Here is a 19,720-nt window from a genome sequence, read left to right as displayed (position 1 = left end):
GCTGTTTGCATTTAAAATCCACCCCCATTTTCAAAATGTGGCTTTGGGTTTTCCTCTTGGCTCCGGCCCTAGGGTTCCCTTCCCCCAGCCCTCGCCTCCACGCCTGTTCCCTTTGCCCCGCCGCCCTCCTGCCCTGGCAGACACCCCACGTCTGCATTTAATCAGCCCGAGGTTTCCCTGCTGCTGGCAGCGCAGGGAGCTGCTCATTGATTTATTTATGCGCATTTCTGCGTCTGTTACTGCTCGCGATCCTCGGTGCCCGGCGGCGGGCTTCGGCGGCCGCCTCCCTGCCCCGGGGCAGCCGGGGGGTCGCCGGCCGGGCCCGGGAGCCGGGCAGCCCCGCGCCCCGCAGCCCCGCGCCCCGCGCCCCGCGCCCCGCAGCCCCAGCCCCGCCGCCGCCGCGGGCCGAGAGGTGCCTCCGTCCCGACACAGCGTTCCGGGGGCCGTCGGGCTCCGGAGCCGGGGCGGACACTGTCCCCGAGCCCCCCGGCGACAAGGCGCGCTCGGGGCTGGGGGAGAAGTAACCCGCGAGACGCAACTTTTCCCCGTCTGCTCCCTCTCCCGCTGTCTCCTCCCCTCGGCCGGTAACGTGATCCGAGACCCTCGAGTGGGGACCCCTCCCCCAGGAATGTGGCTGCGGGCGCTGCCGAGCCCACCCTGTCGCATCCCGGGCGGAGGGCGGCCTGGGACTTCCCGGGGCAGGTAACTCGGGGGCGCGGGCTTGCGGGGTCCGGCGGGGACGGGGCGCGCCCCGGGGCTCCGGGAGGCTGGCGATGCCCCTCGGCGGAGGAGGCGGTCCGGGGCTGCGGGGACGGTGCGCCCGCCCGGGGCCACCTGCCGGATCCCGGGGTGGAGGCGATCCCCGGAGGCCGGGCGAGGGGGGCGTTACGGGCGCCAGTCCCGCCCGCGGGGGGGGGGGGATGCTCGGAGTGGCCACGCTGCCGCGGGTGCGCTGTAAGGGGGGGGCGCAGAGATGCGGGGCGAGCAACCCCGAAACCCACGCACGCCGCCCCGGCCCGTGCTCCCGCCGCCGGCTCTTTGCAGGGCGCCCCCCGCCCCCGCCTTCCGTGGCGCGGGGCGAGCAGCGCACTCGGGGATCCCACCGCCAGGAGCCGCGGCGTCGGTCCCCCTGCTCTCCCTTCCCAGGGGCGCTGGCACTCAGCGTTCAGACTTTGGGGGGCCTGCTGTGGTTGCTTTTTTTTTTTTTTTTTTTTCTTCCTCCAAGCAAGCTTTTACGAAGAGACGTCCAAGGGAAAATCCTCTAGGACACCAGTGCTTGCGAAACCCTCTGTTCGGTTCTGAATGCGGTTGAAGGGCCCAGAAATGTGAAGAATGCGCGGGCATGAAACCCCCTCCGCGAGGAGCGCCTAGGGCCTGAGTCCGTCCTAGGGTTTTGCTCCCCTCCAGACCCTAAGACCAGCTTCTCTCTCGCTGCCTCTTTCTCTCCAGGAACCTGGATGGTTGCTGACGTGAGCCCTGCCCCCAGGGAGCCAAAAAAAAAAAAAAAAAAAAAAAATCCACCAGGCAATTGTCCCGGGCCAGATGAGTAGAGTGAGGTGTAGACTCATTAAGGGATTGGCCCGGGGTCAGCCGTGAGGGAGGGAACGAGGTAATGAGTCACTCCAGGGCCCCAAACGAGGCGTGCTGGGGAGGGACCTCCCCTGAGTCACCCGCTTTTCAACCGAGTTTAAAACTGAAGCCTGGAGCCAGTTAGCTGTTCCAGCACAAGCAGCCACGCAGGACCTGTGGCCGAGGGGGTGGGGGCTCAGAGGACCCCCTGCTGCTGCCCTCTGAAAAATGGATTGCCCTCCCATCTGAAGAAGGCTGCAAAGTCTCGTTTTCGCAGGGTATCCTAATTGCTCCTTTTCCAATTCTCCTAGTGCACTTAGACCATCCCATCACTTATTTAAGGGTTGCTTTGTTTTTGCATGGCACTTTAGATGAGGTCTGAGTTGTCTATAAGTAAACACTGAATGGGGGGGGGGGGTACAAGGATTGTGCCTCCCAGAAGCTTCCTTAGTAAGTACCACTTGTTGCCTTGCATAGGCCTTGACCCAGAGAGGTGCACACTTTATCTCTGACTGCGGGTCCATTCATCTACTCCAGGGTACGTTTCCTGGTCCGAGACACCACCTGTTTGCTGAGCTAGATGGCCTCACTCTTTACCCTGCCTCCATTCTGCCTTCTATTCCATTCTCCATCTGACCAACCCTGTGGCATCCCTGAAATGTTAACACCGGAGTCCTCTCTACTTAACCCCATCAAAGGTGGCCCCATCACTATTGGAATAAAATCTAAATTTCCTCACTGTGACCTACAATCTCTGGTGTGAGGTGGGTACTGCCTCCCTCCCTCCCCACGATCTGGCACACTGGCCCTTTCTTCTTCTGTCATGCCCCAGACTTCCATCCAGTGAAAACCTAGTTGCCCCACATCTCATGACCGTCATCTTTCAGCTCTCAATACAAATGTCACCTCCTCCAAGAGGACTTTCCTGATCCTGTTGATCAAAAGAGGTCACTCACTATTCTCTTGCCCTATTAGAAATGATCAGATTTGTCTACTATGTGCCCCAACCCCATTAGAGTATAAGCTCCACAAGGACACAGGCCTCATCTGGGTTGTTCACTCAATGCCTAGACTGTGGCCTGGCACATAGATATACGCTCAGCAAAATATTTGTTGAATGAATGACTACACATTATTTTTTTAAGATTTTATTTTCTTTCTTTTTTTTAAGTAATCTCTGCCCCCAATATGGGGTTCAAACTCACAACCCCAAGATCAGGAGTTGCATGCTCTACCAACTGAGCCAGCCAGGTGCCCCAATGACCATACATTTATCAGATTAGGGCGGTAGTGGTGAAAAAGAGTGCTGGAGCATGGAATGAGGGACTGGGCCCCTCCATCTCTTCAGGCCATTCTGACTACGCACAGTTAGAGACAGGCCAATAGGAATGGAATGGGGGAAAACAGGCTCTTGGGCCAATATTAATGGTGGTACTCCATTGTGACATTGTGATTCTGATCTGATAAAAACACTGTTCCATGTAAGTCCCCAACCACTGCCCCACCTTTTCCTCCTCATCCCTCTTACTGGCCAACCCTTCTTTTCAACCCCAAAACTCTGTCCTTAGATCTCTCTTCTTCAGCTACACTCCCCTGACCAGCCTGTCCCCAATCTCTCAGTCTTAAGGCTTTAAATCCCATCTTTATCCCGAAGTAGGACTTCAGACCTATAGCTCAAGTCCAGAACTTTCTCCTAAGCTTCAGACTCTTAGCCTCCCCACTTGGATCTCTCATAGTCATGTCACCCCATAACTACACCGCACCACAGTCTTCCCTGGCTCCATTTTTGACAACTCAATCCTTGAAATTTGCTCAGGCCACAGTCCCTCCTTTCTTTCTCTCAAACTCCACCTTCAATCCATCTGTAAATCTTGCCTAGCCTGCAAAATGTATCGTGAATCCAACCATTTCTCATCACCACACCATCATTGCTACTCTGGTCCACTCCACTGTCCTCTTCTCCCCTTTCCTGCCTTCCAGTGTATTCTCAAGGTAGCTGCCACAACTGCTCTAGATAAAATACAGATCAAATCTTCTCTCTCCTCTGCACACGACCCTCTGATTTCCACTGCTCTCATTCAGAAAAGAAACCAGAGTCCAGCACAATCTGCCTCCTCTCGTTTCTTTGACCTAATTCTCCACCTCTCTCACCCTTGTTCTGCCTTAGCCTTGATGGCCTCCTTTTAAAGTTTCTCCTCCTGCAGTAATACATCCACATGGCTCATTCCCTTCCCTCCTTCAAGGCTTTACTCACCCCAGTGAGTCTGCTTCTTACCATCCTGCTTCAAATTTCAGTATTCCTCAAACACATACTCTTTCTTTCCTTGCTTTTCTTCCATGGCATTTATCACCTGTTCACATAGTAGGAAATTTGCTTATTCAGGTTTTTGTCTGTGTCGCTCCATGTGAGGTGCCAGCTTGCTGATCACCAAAGATGTCTGTTTGCTGCTGAGAACCACATTTCCTAGCCATGTTCTTGAAGCTGGCTGGGCTGCGGCCTTGTGACTAGTTCTTGCAGATGGACTCAGAGCAAAAGAAGGACTGTGGAAATCTGCTTGATCAAAAATACATGCACCATGGGGGCACCTAACTCAGTCAGTTAAATGTCCGACTTTTGGTTTTGGCTCAGCTCATGATCTCAGGGTCATCGGACTGAGCACCACATCGGGCTCCATGCTGAGTGTGGAACATGCTTAAGATTCTCTCTCTCTCTCTCTCTCTCTCTCTCTCTCTCTCTCTCTCTCCCCCTCCCCCTCACCTGCTCTTGCTCACTTGCACTTTTGCTCACTCTATTTAAAAAACAAAGCAACAATGAAAAAAAAAACATACATCAGACACTAAGCTGAGCAGACAATAGACCTTTATAACAGTAATCCACTGACAACTTTGGGATTTGCTGTAGCAAATCTAGCATCGTAATGACTACACCTTGGTTACTACAGCCCACTAGCGTGCACATTCAGTGAAGGCAAGGATTTACATCTGTTTTGTTCATTTATTGTCTATCCTTACTGCCCACAACAGGACCTAGCTTACAGTAAATACTTAATAACTACTTGTTGAGTGAAGGACTGAATTCCCTTTTCCACAACCAATCATGAGTATGTGAATGGTTTCCAAAGAAAGGATAATGGGAAAGACATTTCAGTTTGTTTTTGCTAAAGAAGCAGAAACTGTGGGTTCTGAAAGAATCACTGGCTAGAAGGCTTTGGTAAAACTACAGAGTTCCCTTTAATTTTGTTGTTCCCTGTTTTCATTTTTTTCTTCCCCTTTTCTTCCTCCCACTTTTCTACCCCTTCTATCTCTATTCCACCCAAGTTCTCCTTCATCCTCCTCTTCTTTCCCTTTCATTTTTCTTTCATGAATTTTCTTCTTCTTTTTTCCCCCACTTAATCTAACAAGAATTTACTGCCTATTCCGAAACCTTAAAAGTCCTAGAAGAGAGCATAACCAGTAATGTCTTTGATGTTGGCCATGGCAACATTTTTCTAGATGTCTCCTGAGGCAAGTGAAATAAAAGCAAAAATAAACTGTTGAGACTACATCAAACTAAAAAGCGTCTGCACAGCAAAGTAAACAATCAGCAAAACTAAAAGACAATCTACTGAACAAGAGAAAATATTTCCAAATGACATATCAGATAAAGGGATAGTACCCAAAAAAAAAAAAAAAAAAAAAAAAAAAAAAAAAAAAAAAAAAAGGGATAGTACCCAAAATTTATACATAAACAGATACAACTCAATACCAAAAAAACGCAAATAATCCAATTTAAAAATGGGCCAAAGTGGGATGCCTTGATGGCTCGGTCAGTTAAGCATCCAATTCTTGATTTTGACTCAGGTTATGGTCCAGAGGTCCTGAGATGAAGCCTCAAGTGCTCCACACTTTGCAGAAAGTCTGCTTAAGATTCTTTCCCTCTCCCTCTGCCCCTCCTCCTGCTCTCTCACTCTCTCTCTCAAATAAAATAAATCTTTTTTAAAAGTGGGCGAATGATATGAAGTGACATTTCTCCAACAAAGACATACGGGTGCCCAAGAAACACAGGAAAAGATGCTCAACATCTTTCATCAGGAAAATGCAAATCAAAACCTTAGTAAGATATTGCCTCGTATCTGTGAGTGACTAAAATTAAAAAAAAAAAGAAAAGAAACAACAAGTGTTGGGGAGGATGTGAAGAAAAACCGTTGTTCACTGTTTGTAGAAATGCAAACTAGTGTAGCCACTGCAGAAAACAGTATCAATGTTCCTCAAGAAATTAAAAATAAAACTACCCTATGATCCAGTAATTGCATTGCTAGGTATTTACCCAAAAATCACAAAAACACTACTTCAAAGGGATATGTTTATTGCAGCATTATTTACAATAGCCAAATTACAGAATCAGCCCAAGTGTCATTGATAGATAATTGAATAAAGAAGAGATGTTATATATAAACTGTGGAAGATTATCAGCCATTAAAAAAATGAAATCTTTAAAAATAATTTAAGGGATCCCTGGGTGGCGCAGCGGTTTGGCGCCTGCCTTTGGCCCAGGGCGCGATCCTGGAGACCCGGGACCGAATCCCATGTCGGGCTCCCGGTGCATGGAGCCTGCTTCTCCCTCTGCCTGTGTCTCTGCCCCTCTCTCTCTCTCTCTGTGTGACTATCATAAATAAATTTAAAAAATAAAATAAATAAATTTAAAAAAAATTTTTTTAAATAAAAAAATTATTTAAAAAAGGGCAGCCCCAGTGGCACAGCGGTTTGGCACCGCCTGCAGCCAGGGGTGTGATCCTGGAGACCCAGGATCGAGTCCCACATCGGGCTCCCTGCGTGGAGCCTTCTCTCTCTGCCTCTCTCTCTCTGTGTCTATGAATAAATAAATAAAATCTTTAAAAAATAAATAATTAAAAATCAAAAAAATAAAATAAAAATGAAATCTTGCCATTTGCAACAACATGGATAGAGCTAAAGAGTATAATGCTAAGCAAAATAAGTCAGAGAAAGAGACTGTGTTTCACTCGTATATGGGGTTTAAGAAACAAACCAAACAAGCAAAGTAAAAAAAGACAAATCAAGAAACAGACTCTTAACTATAGAGAACATACTGATGGTTACCAGAGGGTAGGTGGGTGGGAGGATGTGGGAAATGGGTGATGCGGATTAAAAATAGGCTTACCGTGATGAGCACTGAGAAATGTATAGAATTGTTGAATCACTATATTGTACACCTGAAAATGACATATCGTGGTATGTTAATTATACTGGAATTAAAATTTAATTAAAAAAAAAAGTAATGAACTTCTATTGATTTGAACCAGTGAGTGCTCAGGTAGGATGTTTAAGTCCCTTAAAATATAGATGTGGGAGGGGTACTGGGTGGCTCAGTCTCTTAAGCATCCAACTCTAGATTTCAGCTTACATCCTGATCTCAGGGTTGTGAGATCAAGCCCTGAGTTGGGCTTCACAATCAGCACAGTATCTGCTTGTGACTCGCCCTCTCCCTCTGCCCCCCTCCTCCTCTAAAATAAATAAATCTTTGTAAAAAAAAAAAAAAAGAGAGAGAGAGAGAGAATGTGGGAGGTAACATGGAGAAAGAAAAGTAAATAGTAAATCCAGGGTGCCTGGGTGGCTCAGTGAGTTGAGCAGCTAACTTGATTTCACCTCAGGTCATGATCTCAGGGTAGTGGGTTTGAGCCCTATGTCAGACCCTGCACTCAGCAGAGAGTCTGCTTAAGGATTCTCTCCCTCTCCCCACCCCCACCCCTTGCAACTCATGCTTTCTCTCTCTAAAATAAATATATAATTTTTTTTTTAAGTAATAAATTCTTGGTATCTTACCCTCTTGCTTCTGCCTTCCCATTGAGGACAACCCAAACAAACCAGACAATATATTCTTCAAAACATCTGCTTGAACATACACAGAAGGTTAACAACAGTGAAAAACTACCAGGTACACAGAACAGAAAGGTAAATCTGAAATGTGGGGCTACCCTATAGCCCTTTGCTTTTGACAAATCTCTTTGAGTCCAGAGTAAGTATCACCTTAAACCCATTAGGATAACTGTTATCAAAGGGGGGGGGGTGGCTGACTGAGTACCTCAGTCAGTTAAGCGTCCATAATCCCAGGATCCTGGGACTAAGTCCTGCATCTGGCTCCTTAGCAGGGAGCCTGTTTCTCCCTCTCCCCTACCACTCCCTCTGCTTGTGTGCATGCACTCTCACTTTCAAAAAAAAATAAAATAAATTTTTAAAAAATATTTAAAAAGAAAGAAAAAGGGCAGCCCCAGTGGCTTAGCGGTTTAGCTCCACCTTCAGCCCAGAGTGTGATCCTGGAGACCTGGGATCAAGTCCCATGCCGGGCTCCCTGCATGGAGCCTGCTTCTCCCTCTGCCTGTGTCTCTGACTCTCTCTCTGTGTCTCTCGTGAATAAATAAATAAAATCTAAAAGAAGAAAGAAAGAAAGAAAGAAAGAAAGAAAGAAAGAAAGAAAGAAAGAAAGAAAGAGAAAGAAAGAAAAGAAAGGAAGGAAGGAAGAAAGGAAAGGAAGGAAGGAAGAAAGGAAGGAAGGAAGGAAGAAAGGGGGATGCCTGGGCGGCTCAGCAGTTGGGCATCTGCCTTCGGTTTAGGGGGTGATCCTAGAGTCATGGAATCAAGTCCCACATCGGGCTCCCTGCATGGAGCCTGCTTCTCCCTCTGCCTCTGTCTCTGCCTCTCTCTCTCTCTCTCACACTTTCTCCCTCTGGTCTCTCTGTCTCTCATGAATAAGTAAATAAAATATTTAAAAAAAGAAAGAAAGAAGCCATGTGCTTTGTTAGTGGGAATATAAATTTGTGCAACCACTATGGAAAACACTATGGCAGTTCCTGAAAAGATTAAACAGAATTACCATATGACCCAGCAATTCCACTATGAGGTACATACCAAAGAAGTGAAAGCAAGGACTTAAACAGGTTTTTTTGTTGTGATTGTTTCTTTGTAAGTAGGCTCCACACAGGGAGTGTGGAGCCCAATGCAGGGCTTGAATTCATGACCCTGAGATCAAGACCTGGATGTTTGTTTGTTTGTTTGTTTGTTTGTTTTTTAACGATTTTATTTACTTACTCATGAGAGACACAGAGAGAGAGGCAGAGACACAGGCAGAGGGAGAAGCAGGCTCCATACAGGGAGCCTGACAGGGGACTGGATTCTGGGTCTCCAGGACCACGCCCTGGGCTGAAGGCGGCACTAAACCACTGAGCCACTGGGGCTGCCCCAAGACCTGGATGTTTAACCATCTGAGCCACCCAGGCGCCCCTCAAACAGGTATTTGTACACCTATGTTTACATGGGCATTAATCACAAGACCAAAAGCGTAGAAGCAACCCAAGTATCTGTCAACATATGAATGGATAAAAAAATGACCTATGCATACAATGGAATATTATCCAGCCTCACTAAGTAAAGCTACAACATGGATGGACCTTGTGGACATTATGCTAAGTGAAATAAACCAATACCATAAAATCAAATTATGTATGATTCTATTTGTATAATATACCTAAATTAATCAAATTCAAAAGTGGGGAATTCCAAGGGGCTAGTGGGAGGAGAGATTAGGGAATTATTGTTAAACGGATATAGTTTTCAATTTGGTGAGGAAGAATTCTGGAGAGATTTCACAAACAGTGTGAATACACAACACTCCTGAACTGTACACTTTAAAAATGATTAAATTGGTAAATATTACATGTTTTTTACCACAATAACAAGAAATAAAAATACATTTCTCATAGTTAAGATGGCAAATTCTATGTTATGTTATTTTACCACAAGTTTTTAAATAAAAACAAATTTTAAAAAGACACTCTATGCAAAAACTAACCAAAAGAAAGTAAGCTTTAAAAAAAGAAAGAAAGAAAGTAGGCTTTATGGCATAAAGCTTTACTAGAAATCTTTATGAGGGACAACTCATAATGATAATATGCTTAATTCACCAAGAAGATATAACAATTCTAAATTTGTGTGAATCTAATACACATATCATCAAAAGATAGAGCAAAAGCAGGAGCGCCTGGGTGGCTCAGTCCCTTAAGTGTCTGCTTTCAGCTCAGGCCATAATCCCCAAGATCAGGCCCCACATGAAGCCCCCTGCTCAAAGGGAAGTCTGCTTCTCCATCTCCTCCTCCCCTCCCCCACCCAGCTTGGGCTCTCCATCACTCTCTCTGCCTCAAATAAATAAATAAAATATTTCTAAAGAGAAAAAGAAAAAGCATGGACAGGATTGCAAGAAACTAGAGACAAAACTACAATTCTAGCAGAAGATAATGTGTATAAGCAACTATTAGAACAGATGAAAAGTAGTAAGCAATCGATTTGGACAACTGAATAAGCAAACTTTACCTAATAGATATATATGGAATACTACACTCATAACTGCAGATCACAAATTCTTTTTAAGTGAACATGGAATGTTTATGAAAATGCCAGGCAATATAGCAAGTCTCAACAAATTTCAAATGGTCTAAATTATACAGAGTACATTCTCAGACAATGATGCAATTAAGCTAGAAAATAAGAAGAAAAAAGGTAAGTAAAAAAAAAAAAAAACCCTACATATTTGAAAACTATTCCTAATTAACTCATGAATTAAAAAAAAAAAATCACACTGGGAATTAGAAAATAAACTGAAAGTTTTTAAAAATACTAAATCCTGGGGATTCCCTGGGTGGCTCAGCGGTTTAGCGCCTGCCTTTGGCCCAGGGCACGATCCTGGAGTGCCAGGATCGAGTCCCATGTCAGGCTCCCAGCATGGAGCCTGCTTCTCCCTCCTCCTATGTCTCTGCCTCTCTCTCTTTCTCTCTCTCTCTCTCTCTCTATGTCTATCATAAAATAAATAAATAAATCTTTAAAAAAAAAAACCTAAATCCTCACATTAAGATGTAGTAAAAGCCATGCTAACGTGTAGTTTTTTGGGGGTTTTTTTTATGCATGTAATAGAAAATAAGACAAGAATAAGCAGTATTCTTCATGAGAAGTTAGAAAAAGAACAGCTAATTAAGCACAATAAAAGTGCAAATAAATGGAAACATAGTCAAAAGTTAATTCTTTGGAAAGACTAATAAAATTAATAAACCCTTGGTGAAACCAATTTCAAAGAGCACAAATAATGCCAAAAAATTTAAAAGGGAACATTTCTACAGATTTTTCAATCATTAAAAAGATAATGAGACAGACAATACTATGAGCAGCTTTATGCCAATAAGTCTAAAAATGTGATTAAAAGAGACAAATTACTTTAAAATACAGTTTGCCAAATTGGCACAATAAGAAACATAAAAGTTAAATAGTCTCTACTGCTTAAAATTACATCTATAAGGGTACCTGGGTGGCTCATTGGTTGAGTGTCTGCCTTTGGCTCAGGTCATGATCCCAGGGTCCTGGGATCAAGTCCCACATCGGGATCCCTGCATGTAACCTGCTTCTCCCTTTGCTCATATATCTTCCTCTCTTTGTGTGTCTCTCATGAATAAATAAATAAAATATTTAAAAACATAAAAAATAAAATAAAATTACATCTATAATTTAAGATCTTTAGGAACACCCAGCTGGCTCAGTCAGTAAAGGATGCAACTCTTGATCTGGGGGTTGTGAGTTTGAGCTCCACGTTGGGTACAGAGATTACTTAAAAATATTTTTTTTTAATCTTAAAAAAAATAATGGCACCAATCTTAGACAAACTCCTTCAGAGAATAGGAAAAGAAAATAATCCTTAACCCATTCTGAGGCCAACATAACCTTGATAACAAAAACAAAAACAAAAAAAAAGGAAGAAAGAAAGAAAGAAAGAAAGAAAGAAAGAAAGAAAGAAAGAAAGAAAAAAGAAAATAGGCTAATCTCAGTCATAAACTTAGATTGCAAAACTTCAGAACAAACAACCAGCCAAGTGAATACAGCAGTATACGAAGATAAAACCTCACTGCCAACATGGGCTTATGGTAGGAATGTTAGCTTGGCTTAACATGTCAAAAATCATTCAGTGTACTTAACCGTATTAATGGACTAAAAGGGAAGAATCATATGATCACGTTAAAAGATGTAGGAAAGTGTTGAATACATTCAACACCACTTATGATTTTTTTAAAAATATATGTACTAGCAAAGTGGAAATAGAAAAGAGTTTTCTCAACTTGATCTAAGGTTGTACAAAACCTCCAACAAAGTGTAGGTGTACAAAAACCTACAAGCATTATACCAAGTAGTGAAATATTGAAAGTTCTCCCTTTGGATTAGAAGAGCAACAAGGATGCCTGTTTGACCACTTCTTTTTTTTTTTTTTTTTTTAAAGTAAGCTCTAGGGACGCCTGGGTGGCTCAGCAGTTGAGTGTCTGCCTAGGGCCCAGGGCATGATCCTGGAGTCCCTGGATCGAGTCCCATATTGGGCTCCCTGTATGGAGCCTGCTTCTCTCTGCCTGTGCCTCTGCCTCTATGCCTCTGTGTCTCTCTGAATGAATGAATGAATGAATGAATGAATGAATGAATAATCTTTAAAAAAATAATAATAAAGTAAGCTGTACACCCAACATGGAGCTTGAACTCACAACCCTGAGATCAAGAGTCATCTGCTCCCCTGACTGAGCCAACCAGGCACCCCTGCTTTGACCACTTCTGCCCAGCATCATAATGGACCAAACCAGTGCAGTGATTACTACAAGAAAAAAGTAAAACATGTAAGTCTGAAAAGGAAGAGCTATCCTTGTTCACAAGATGACCTGATTATGTATATAGAAAAACCCACAGGTACATAATCAGAATTAATAAGTGAGTTTAGGAAGCTTGCTAATATCAATATTAAAATGTATTTCTGAAAAAAAATAAAATAAAATGTATTTCTGCATAATAGTATATACTACTTAAAGCAATAATCGGATAAATTATAAAAAGCTTAAAAAGATACCACTGGGGGTAGGGGGCCTGGGTGGGTCAATCGGTGAGGCCTTTGGCTCAGGTCATGATGCCAGGATCCTGGGATTGAGTCCCATGTCAGACTCCCTGCTCAGCAGGGACCCTGCTTCTCCCTCTCCCCCTGCCCCTTCCTACCTCTGCTCCCTCTCACACATGCTCTCTCGCTCTCGCTCTCTCTCAAATAAAGAAACAAAATCTTTATTTCTTTTTATTTATTTATGATAGTCACACACACACACACACACACACACACACACACACACAGGCAGAGACATAGGCAGAGGGAGAAGCAGGCTCCATGCACTGGGAACCCGACATGGGATTCGATCCCGGGTCTCCAGGATCGCGCCCTGGGCCAAAGGCAGGCGCTAAATCCCTGCGCCACCCAGGGATCCCTAAACAAAATCTTAAAAAAAAAGAAAAAGAAAAAGATACCACAGTGTCAAGTTACTATGTCACGGAGTACATAGTAATAAGTCTAATGGACCATATACCAGACTTCTATGTAAAACTAAACATTATTGAAAGAAAGGCAAATCTAAAGACAACTGCGTGACAGACATGGAAATGTCACCTAGATGCCCTCAAGAAGGGACTTTCTGCTCAGCCGTGCAGAGTGATCCACACACAGCCTCCAGCTTCCAGCTCCTTCAGGATCTGTCTCAGGAGCAGAGCTGCCTTGCCTCAAGGCACGTGGCTCCCAGGGCAGCACACATCCAGTAACTGAATGGGACAGGAACATAAAAGTGCCATTAAGACCTCATACAGGACATTCCAAAGCCCTTGAGACTGAAGGCTACATTCTGCCACATTATTGACTAAAGCTTTGTTGGGCTGGCATCACTGTTTTGACTCCTTCCTCTGCCTAGATCTTGCTGCCTCCCCTTCCTCCCCCAAGTACCCATCCCTATAAACATCCTGCACCCCACACTCTGCCTCTGACTCTGCCTCTGCTTCAGAAGACTCTAACTCATGACAGCTGACACCAGGAGTTTGAGAGAGCAAACAAAGAGATGGATTTGGAACAGGCTGGCAAGGAAGGCCCCATCTCTGTTGAGTTGGTGTTAAGTAGGTGGGTCTCAAGACAGCCCCTGGCACAAGCCTTAATATTGGTACCTGAGAAGTACAGGTCAAAGGGAAAGCACTAGCAAAAGTGGTATATCAGCCACTTGAGACTTTCTCCTACAGAGAAAAGAGATTTGGAGCCCCATTGGTAAGCGTCATGAATGTTCTACAAGAAGATGACGCACAGCAGAATGTAATAAGCAATAGTAAGCCAGGCGTGAAAACCAGCCCCCTTGGTTGCATATAATGAAGCTCTCATCTCCTGCCATGCGAGGCAGAAAAAGCTAAGGACCAAGCCAAAGGACATTAAGCACTCAACAAAGGCAAAGTCTTTTGTGTCTGGACTCTAGATGAGATACAAACATGTGACAATGGCTCTGAAGATTTTGACTCTAGACTCGTGTGAACCTTCTGGTGCTGCAGAAGTGGCTCGTCATCTCCAAACCTCCCTGCAGGAGCTAGCACTCCTTGCTGGAACACCATGCAGAAGCCTCTCCCTGTGAGGGAGTATAGGCTCCTCTGAGAAGCCCCCTCCTCAGCCACTTTGCCTATAACCAGCATAACACCACATATGCCAGCCAGGGACATGCTAAGGGACCATACACCACAAAAGGGTGGCAACCTTGCCCGTAGGCAGTGACAGCAGCCAGAGACTTGCATTCTTTGAGTGCTTGATCAAAGGGGCCAGAACAGGGGCACCTGAGAGGCTCAATTGGTTGAGTGTCTGCCTTTGGCTTGGGTTGTGATTTCCAGGTCCTGGAATCAAGTTCCCCATCAGGCTTCCTTCTCACCGGGGAATCTTATTCTGTCTCTCTCCCTCTGCCCCTCCCACTGCTCATTCTTGTTCTCTCTGTCTCTCTTTCTTTCTCATAAATAAATTTAAAAGTTACGCCTGGGTGGCTCAGCGGTTGGGCGGCTGCCTTCAGCTCAGGTCATGATCTTGGAATCGGGGATTGAGTCCCACATCAGGCTCTTGTGAGGAGCCTGCTTCTCCCTCTGCCTGTGTCTCTGCCTCTCTCTCTCTCTGTGTCTCTCATGAATAAATAAATCTTTAAAAATAAATAAATAAATAAATTTAAAAGGAGGAAATGATAAAATGGGGTAAAGAGGAGTCTTGTTTTTTTTTTTTTAAAGGATTTTTATTTAGTTATGAGAGACACAGAGAGAGGCAGAGACATAGGCAGAGGGAGAAGCAGGCTCCATGGGGGGAGCCCGATGTGGGACTTGATCCCAGGTCTCCAGGATCATGCCCTGGGCTGAAGGCAGGTGCTAATCCGCTGGGCCACCGGGCTGCCCAAGAGGAGTCTTGTTGACTTGAGAGTGCTCTGCAGAGATACAGGACTTAATGTTTGAGTAAGAATCCAGTATTGCCATGATAGAAGGTGAAGTGAGTTCAAAGGTATTAGGAACACTGAATTGCAAGACTCACTAGATGTTTGTTGTGTCTCACAGAAAGGCTCAAAGGACATAGTATTTACCAGGCCATAAGGAATGTGTCAGTTAGGAGGTTACCACCTCTACCAAGAAGTTCAATAGGACAGGTAGTTAAAGAACTAAGAGACTGATTTTTTTCATTTTATTTCATTTTAATTCTCATTTCAAAAGTGACAAGTAGCTACCATATTGGACAATTCAGATCCAGGAGATAGTCCCCAAAACTCTCTTTACAACCCAAGGATTAGAAGGACTTCTTTTTTTTTTTTTAATAATTTTTTTAAGATTTTATTTATTCATTTATGAGAGACATAGAGAGAGAGAGGCAGAGACACAGGCAGAGGGAGAAGCAGGATCCACGCAGGGAGCCGGACGTGGGACTCGATTCCAGGTCCCCAGGATCACACCCCGGGCTGAAGGCAGCACCAAACCGCTGAGCCACCGGGGCTGCCCAAGAAGGACTTCTTTAATAGCACACACACAAAAAAATACTAACCAAAAGGCAAACACTAAGTTTAATTACAGTAAAATTAAGAATGTACAAGGGCACCTGGATGGCTCAGTGGTTCAGTGTCTGCCTTTGGCTCAGGGTGTGATCCCAGGGTCTTAGGATTGAGTCCCACATCAGGCTCCCCTCAGGGAGAATGCTTCTCCCTCTGCCTATGTGTCTGCCTCTCTCTGTGTGTCTCTCATGAATAAATAAAATCTTAAATTTATAAAAAAAAAAAGACATACACAAGAATGTTCATAGCAGCATAACTTATAATAGCCAAACGTTGGATAAAACGTGTTGACTGACTCAGTCAGTGGAGCATGTGACTCTTGATCTTAGGGTTGTAAGTTCAAGCCCCACAGTGAGTTTAGAGATTATTTAAAAATAAAATATTTAAGAGTACCTGGGTGGCTCAGTCGGTTAATCACCTGCCTTCAGCTCAGGTAATGATCCTGGGGTTCTGAGATCGGGTCCCACCATGGCGTCCCTTCTCCCTCTCCTTCTGCTACTCCCCTTGCTTGGGCTTTCTTGTGCTCTATCTGTCAAATAAATAAATTAAATCTTTAAGACAAAAATAAAAAATAAAATCTTAAAAAATATTGGTTGGGGCACCTGTGGGGCTCAATCAGTTAAGTGACCAACTCTTAGTTTTGGTGGGGGTCATGAGATCAAGCCTTGTGTCAGGCTCTGCATTCAGCCAGCAGTCTGCTTGAGATTCTCTCCCTGCCTCTTCCCCTCCCCCTGCTGTGTGCTCTCCCTCTCTCTAAAATAAATAAATAAGTCTTTAAAATAAGCAAATAAAAATTTTTAAATGGTTAATCTTATGTGAATTTTATCCCAATTTAAAAATAAATAAAAATGTAAAACTTTAACAAACAAAAGATTATTTTTCCTTTGGAATAAAGGCAAATATTCGTTTCTTTTCTATAATTTAAATTCAGTTAATTCACCTATAATGTATTGTTGGTTTCAGAGGTAGAGGTCATGATTCAAAAGTCTTATATAGTACCCAGTGCTCATTGTATCACCTGCCCTCCTTAATGCCCATCACCCAGTTACCCAGTCTCCCCACTCCCTTCAGTTTGTTTCCTATGATTAAGTCTCTTATGGTTTGTCTCCCTCTCTGATTTCATCTTGTTTTATTTTTTCCTTTCCTCCCCTATGATCCTCTGTTTTGATTCTTAAATTCCACATATGAGTGAGATCAGATGATACCTGTCTTTCTCTGATTGACTTATTTCACTTAGCATAATACCATCTAGTTCCATCCACGTCATTTAAAATGGCAAGATTTCATTTTGTGATGCTGAGTAATATTCCATTGCATAGGTATATACCACATTTTCTTTATCCATTCAACTGTTGACAGACATCTGGGCTCTTACCATTGTTTGGCTACTATGGACATTGCTGTTACAAACATTGGAGTGTAGGTGCCCCTTCAGATTCAGGATACATTTGTATCCTTGGAGTAAACACCCAGTAGTGCAATTACTGGATTGCAGTGCAATTGCTGGTCTCTGCATCCTCGCCAAGATCTGTTGTTTCCTGACTTGTTAATTTTTGCCATTCTGACTGGTATAAGGTGGTATCGCATTGTGGTTTTGATTTGTATTTCCTGGATGTCAAGTGACGTGAAACATTTTTTCATGAGTACATTCCTTTCTAAAAGGAAATAAATAGACTTTTAAAGTTTCTGGAAACCCTCCTGTCCCAGTCAGAAGAGCATGCAACTCTTGGTCTCAGGGTCATGAGTTTGAGCCCCACATTGGGTGTAGAAAATACTTAAAAAAAAAAAAAAAAAAAAAAAAACCTTGGGATGCTTGGGTGGCTCAGTTGGTTAAGTGTCTGCTTGGGTCACAATCATGACATACTAGGATTGAACCCGGTGTCAGACTTCCAACTCAGGAGGGAATCTGCTTCTCCCTCTCCCTCTGCCCCTCCCCACCACATACTTGCTCTCTCTCAGTCTGTCTCTCAAATAAATAAATAAGATCTTTAAAAATAAAATAAAATAGGGGCATCTGGGTGACTCAGCGTTTGAGCATCTGCCTTTGACTTAGGGGATGATCCCTGGGTCTGGGGATCGAGTCCCACATCAGGCTCCCTGCAGGGAGCATGCTTCTTCTGCCTGTGTCTCTGCCTCTCTCTCCGTGTCTCTCATGAATGAATAAATAAAATCTCTTTAAAAATAAAAATAAAATAGGGCAGCCCGGGCAGCCCGAGTGTCTCAGCGGTTTAGCGCCCCCTTCAGCCAGGGCGTGATCCTGGAGACGAGGGATCGAGTCCCACGTCAGGCTCCCTGCATGGAGCCTTCTTCTCCCTCTGCCTGTATCTTTGCTTCTGTGTGTGTGTGTGTGTGTGTGTGTGTCTCATGAGTAAATAAATAAAATCTCTTTTAAAAAAATCTTTAAATAAATAAATAAAAATAATAAAATAAAATTTTGAAAAAAACAATTTAAAAAAACTTTCTGGCACCCCTAAACCGATCAAGTTGCTTTTTTTTAGGATTGTACAAGGTGATTTTTTTTAACTGTACAATGAGGACTTAATATACGTATATATTAGGGTGTCTGGGTGGCTCAGTGGTCTAGCATCTGCCTTTGGCTCAGGGCGTGATCCTGCGGTCCTGGAGTTGAGTCCTACATCAGTCTCCCTGCAGAGAATCTGCTTCTCCCTCTGTCTATGTGTCTGCCTTTCTGTGTGTGTCTCTCATGAATAAATAAATAAAATCTAAATAATAACATATGTATATATTGTTAAATGAATGTCACAATCAAGTCAATTAATACATCCATCACCTTACATAGTTACCTTTTTTTGGAAGGATGGTGGTGATGAGAACGCTTAAGATCTGCTCTATCAGCAAATTTCAAGTGTACGCTCTAGTCTCACTAACTATAGCCACTACGCCATACATCAGATCCCCAGAGCTTCATCATCTTATGAAACTTAGAAAAATGTATGCCCTCTGACAAATATCTCCCCGTTTGCCCCCACCCCGCCTGCAGTCTCCAGCAACTACCATTCTACTCTGGTTCTAGGACTTTCTTATTTTTTTTTTTTTTTCTAGGACTTTCTTAGATTCCACGTAGAAAGTGAGATCATGCAGTATTCGTCTATGTCTGGCTTATTTCACTTACCATAATGTTCTCCGGGCTCACCCTTGTTGCTTTTGCTTTTCAGTCTTAGATCTACCACCTTTTCTGCTCTGTGCCGGATGCTTCCAGCGTGTCTGTGTGTGAATATGCAGGGCACCTCTGTGGGGCTGCCTTTGCCTCTCTTCCCCTGACCTTTTGCAGGCTCTCCGGTGGTGAGCGACGCTTTGCTGAGTCTGCATTTCTGCAGGCGGTCCTCAAACTGATCACGACAGGAAGCCAGGCTTCCTGGGGTCCTGAATCAGCAGAGCAGGAAGGAAACAAAGGCCACAGAACCGTCAAAGAGGAAGAAGACAACTTGAAGGCAAAAATCCATACCTCTAAGGATAGGTCAGAGAAGAATAAAGCATGGTACGCCTGGAGTGCCATCGTCTGCACAGAGAGGCACAGACTCCAGAGCAAGGTTCCAGCAGAGCCCTTTCCTGTGATCCAATGACCTGAGCAAGCCCTTTGTCTCCCTGTGCAGCAGCTTCCCCATCTGTAAAATGGGGATGATGAAAAAGCCTTTCCCACTGATTGTCCTGAGGATTATAGGCATCTCAAACCATAGCTCTAATAAGAGTAAGTCTATAAGGTTACCTCTTACTACTTTCAAATGTTTCATTTCCAGGACACCTGGGTGGCTTAGTGGTTGCTCCTGCCTCTGACTCAGGTTGTGATCCTGGGGTCCTGGGATTGAGTCCTGCTACTCCCTCTGCCTCTGTCTCTGCCTCTCTCTCTGTGTCTCTCATGAATAAATAAATAAAATCTTAAAAAAAAAAAAAAAGTTGGGATCCCAGCGTGGCTCAGAGGTTTAGCACCTGTCTTCAGCCCAGGGTGTGATCCTGGAGCCCTGGGATCGAGTCCCACATCGGGCTCCCTGCATGGAGCCTGCTTCTCCCTCTGCCTGTGTCTCTGCCTTTCTCTTTCGCTTTCTCTGTGTGTGTCTCTCATGAATAAATAAATAAAATATTTAAAAAAGTTTCATTTTCAAAGTAGGAAATTTGAAAATACCCGTTTATTTTCTTCCTGCCTTTCATCTCTCCCATTCCAGTTAATAATTAATATCAAATGAGCAAACAAACGAAACAAACCAGAA

At 44.1% G+C, this 19,720-nt stretch overlaps 1 protein-coding gene and 1 long non-coding RNA gene across 2 annotated transcripts; one reads left to right on the top strand and one right to left on the bottom strand.

Annotated features, from left to right (window-relative positions):
* Positions 1-57: 57 nt before the first annotated feature.
* Positions 58-19,179, top strand: LOC121472556 (translation initiation factor IF-2-like). The gene is made up of 2 exons (XM_041723767.1): positions 58-702; positions 18,787-19,179. The coding sequence occupies exons 1-2, from the start codon at positions 218-220 to the stop codon at positions 19,076-19,078; spliced, it is 777 nt and encodes a 258-aa protein (XP_041579701.1). The 5' UTR covers positions 58-217; the 3' UTR covers positions 19,079-19,179.
* On the bottom strand, positions 12,923-19,351 carry LOC121472557. Its single transcript, XR_005982943.1, has 4 exons — positions 19,222-19,351; positions 18,628-18,878; positions 15,888-16,023; positions 12,923-13,215 (listed from the first exon to the last, which is right to left on the bottom strand). It is a non-coding gene; the product is annotated as an uncharacterized LOC121472557 (long non-coding RNA).
* Positions 19,352-19,720: the final 369 nt, after the last annotated feature.

This window comes from Vulpes lagopus, chromosome 12 (genome assembly GCF_018345385.1).
Source record: "Vulpes lagopus strain Blue_001 chromosome 12, ASM1834538v1, whole genome shotgun sequence".
Classification (NCBI taxonomy): domain Eukaryota; kingdom Metazoa; phylum Chordata; class Mammalia; order Carnivora; family Canidae; genus Vulpes; species Vulpes lagopus.
The sequence above is the reverse complement of the archived record's forward strand: the minus strand, read 5'-3'. Positions and strand labels throughout refer to the sequence as shown.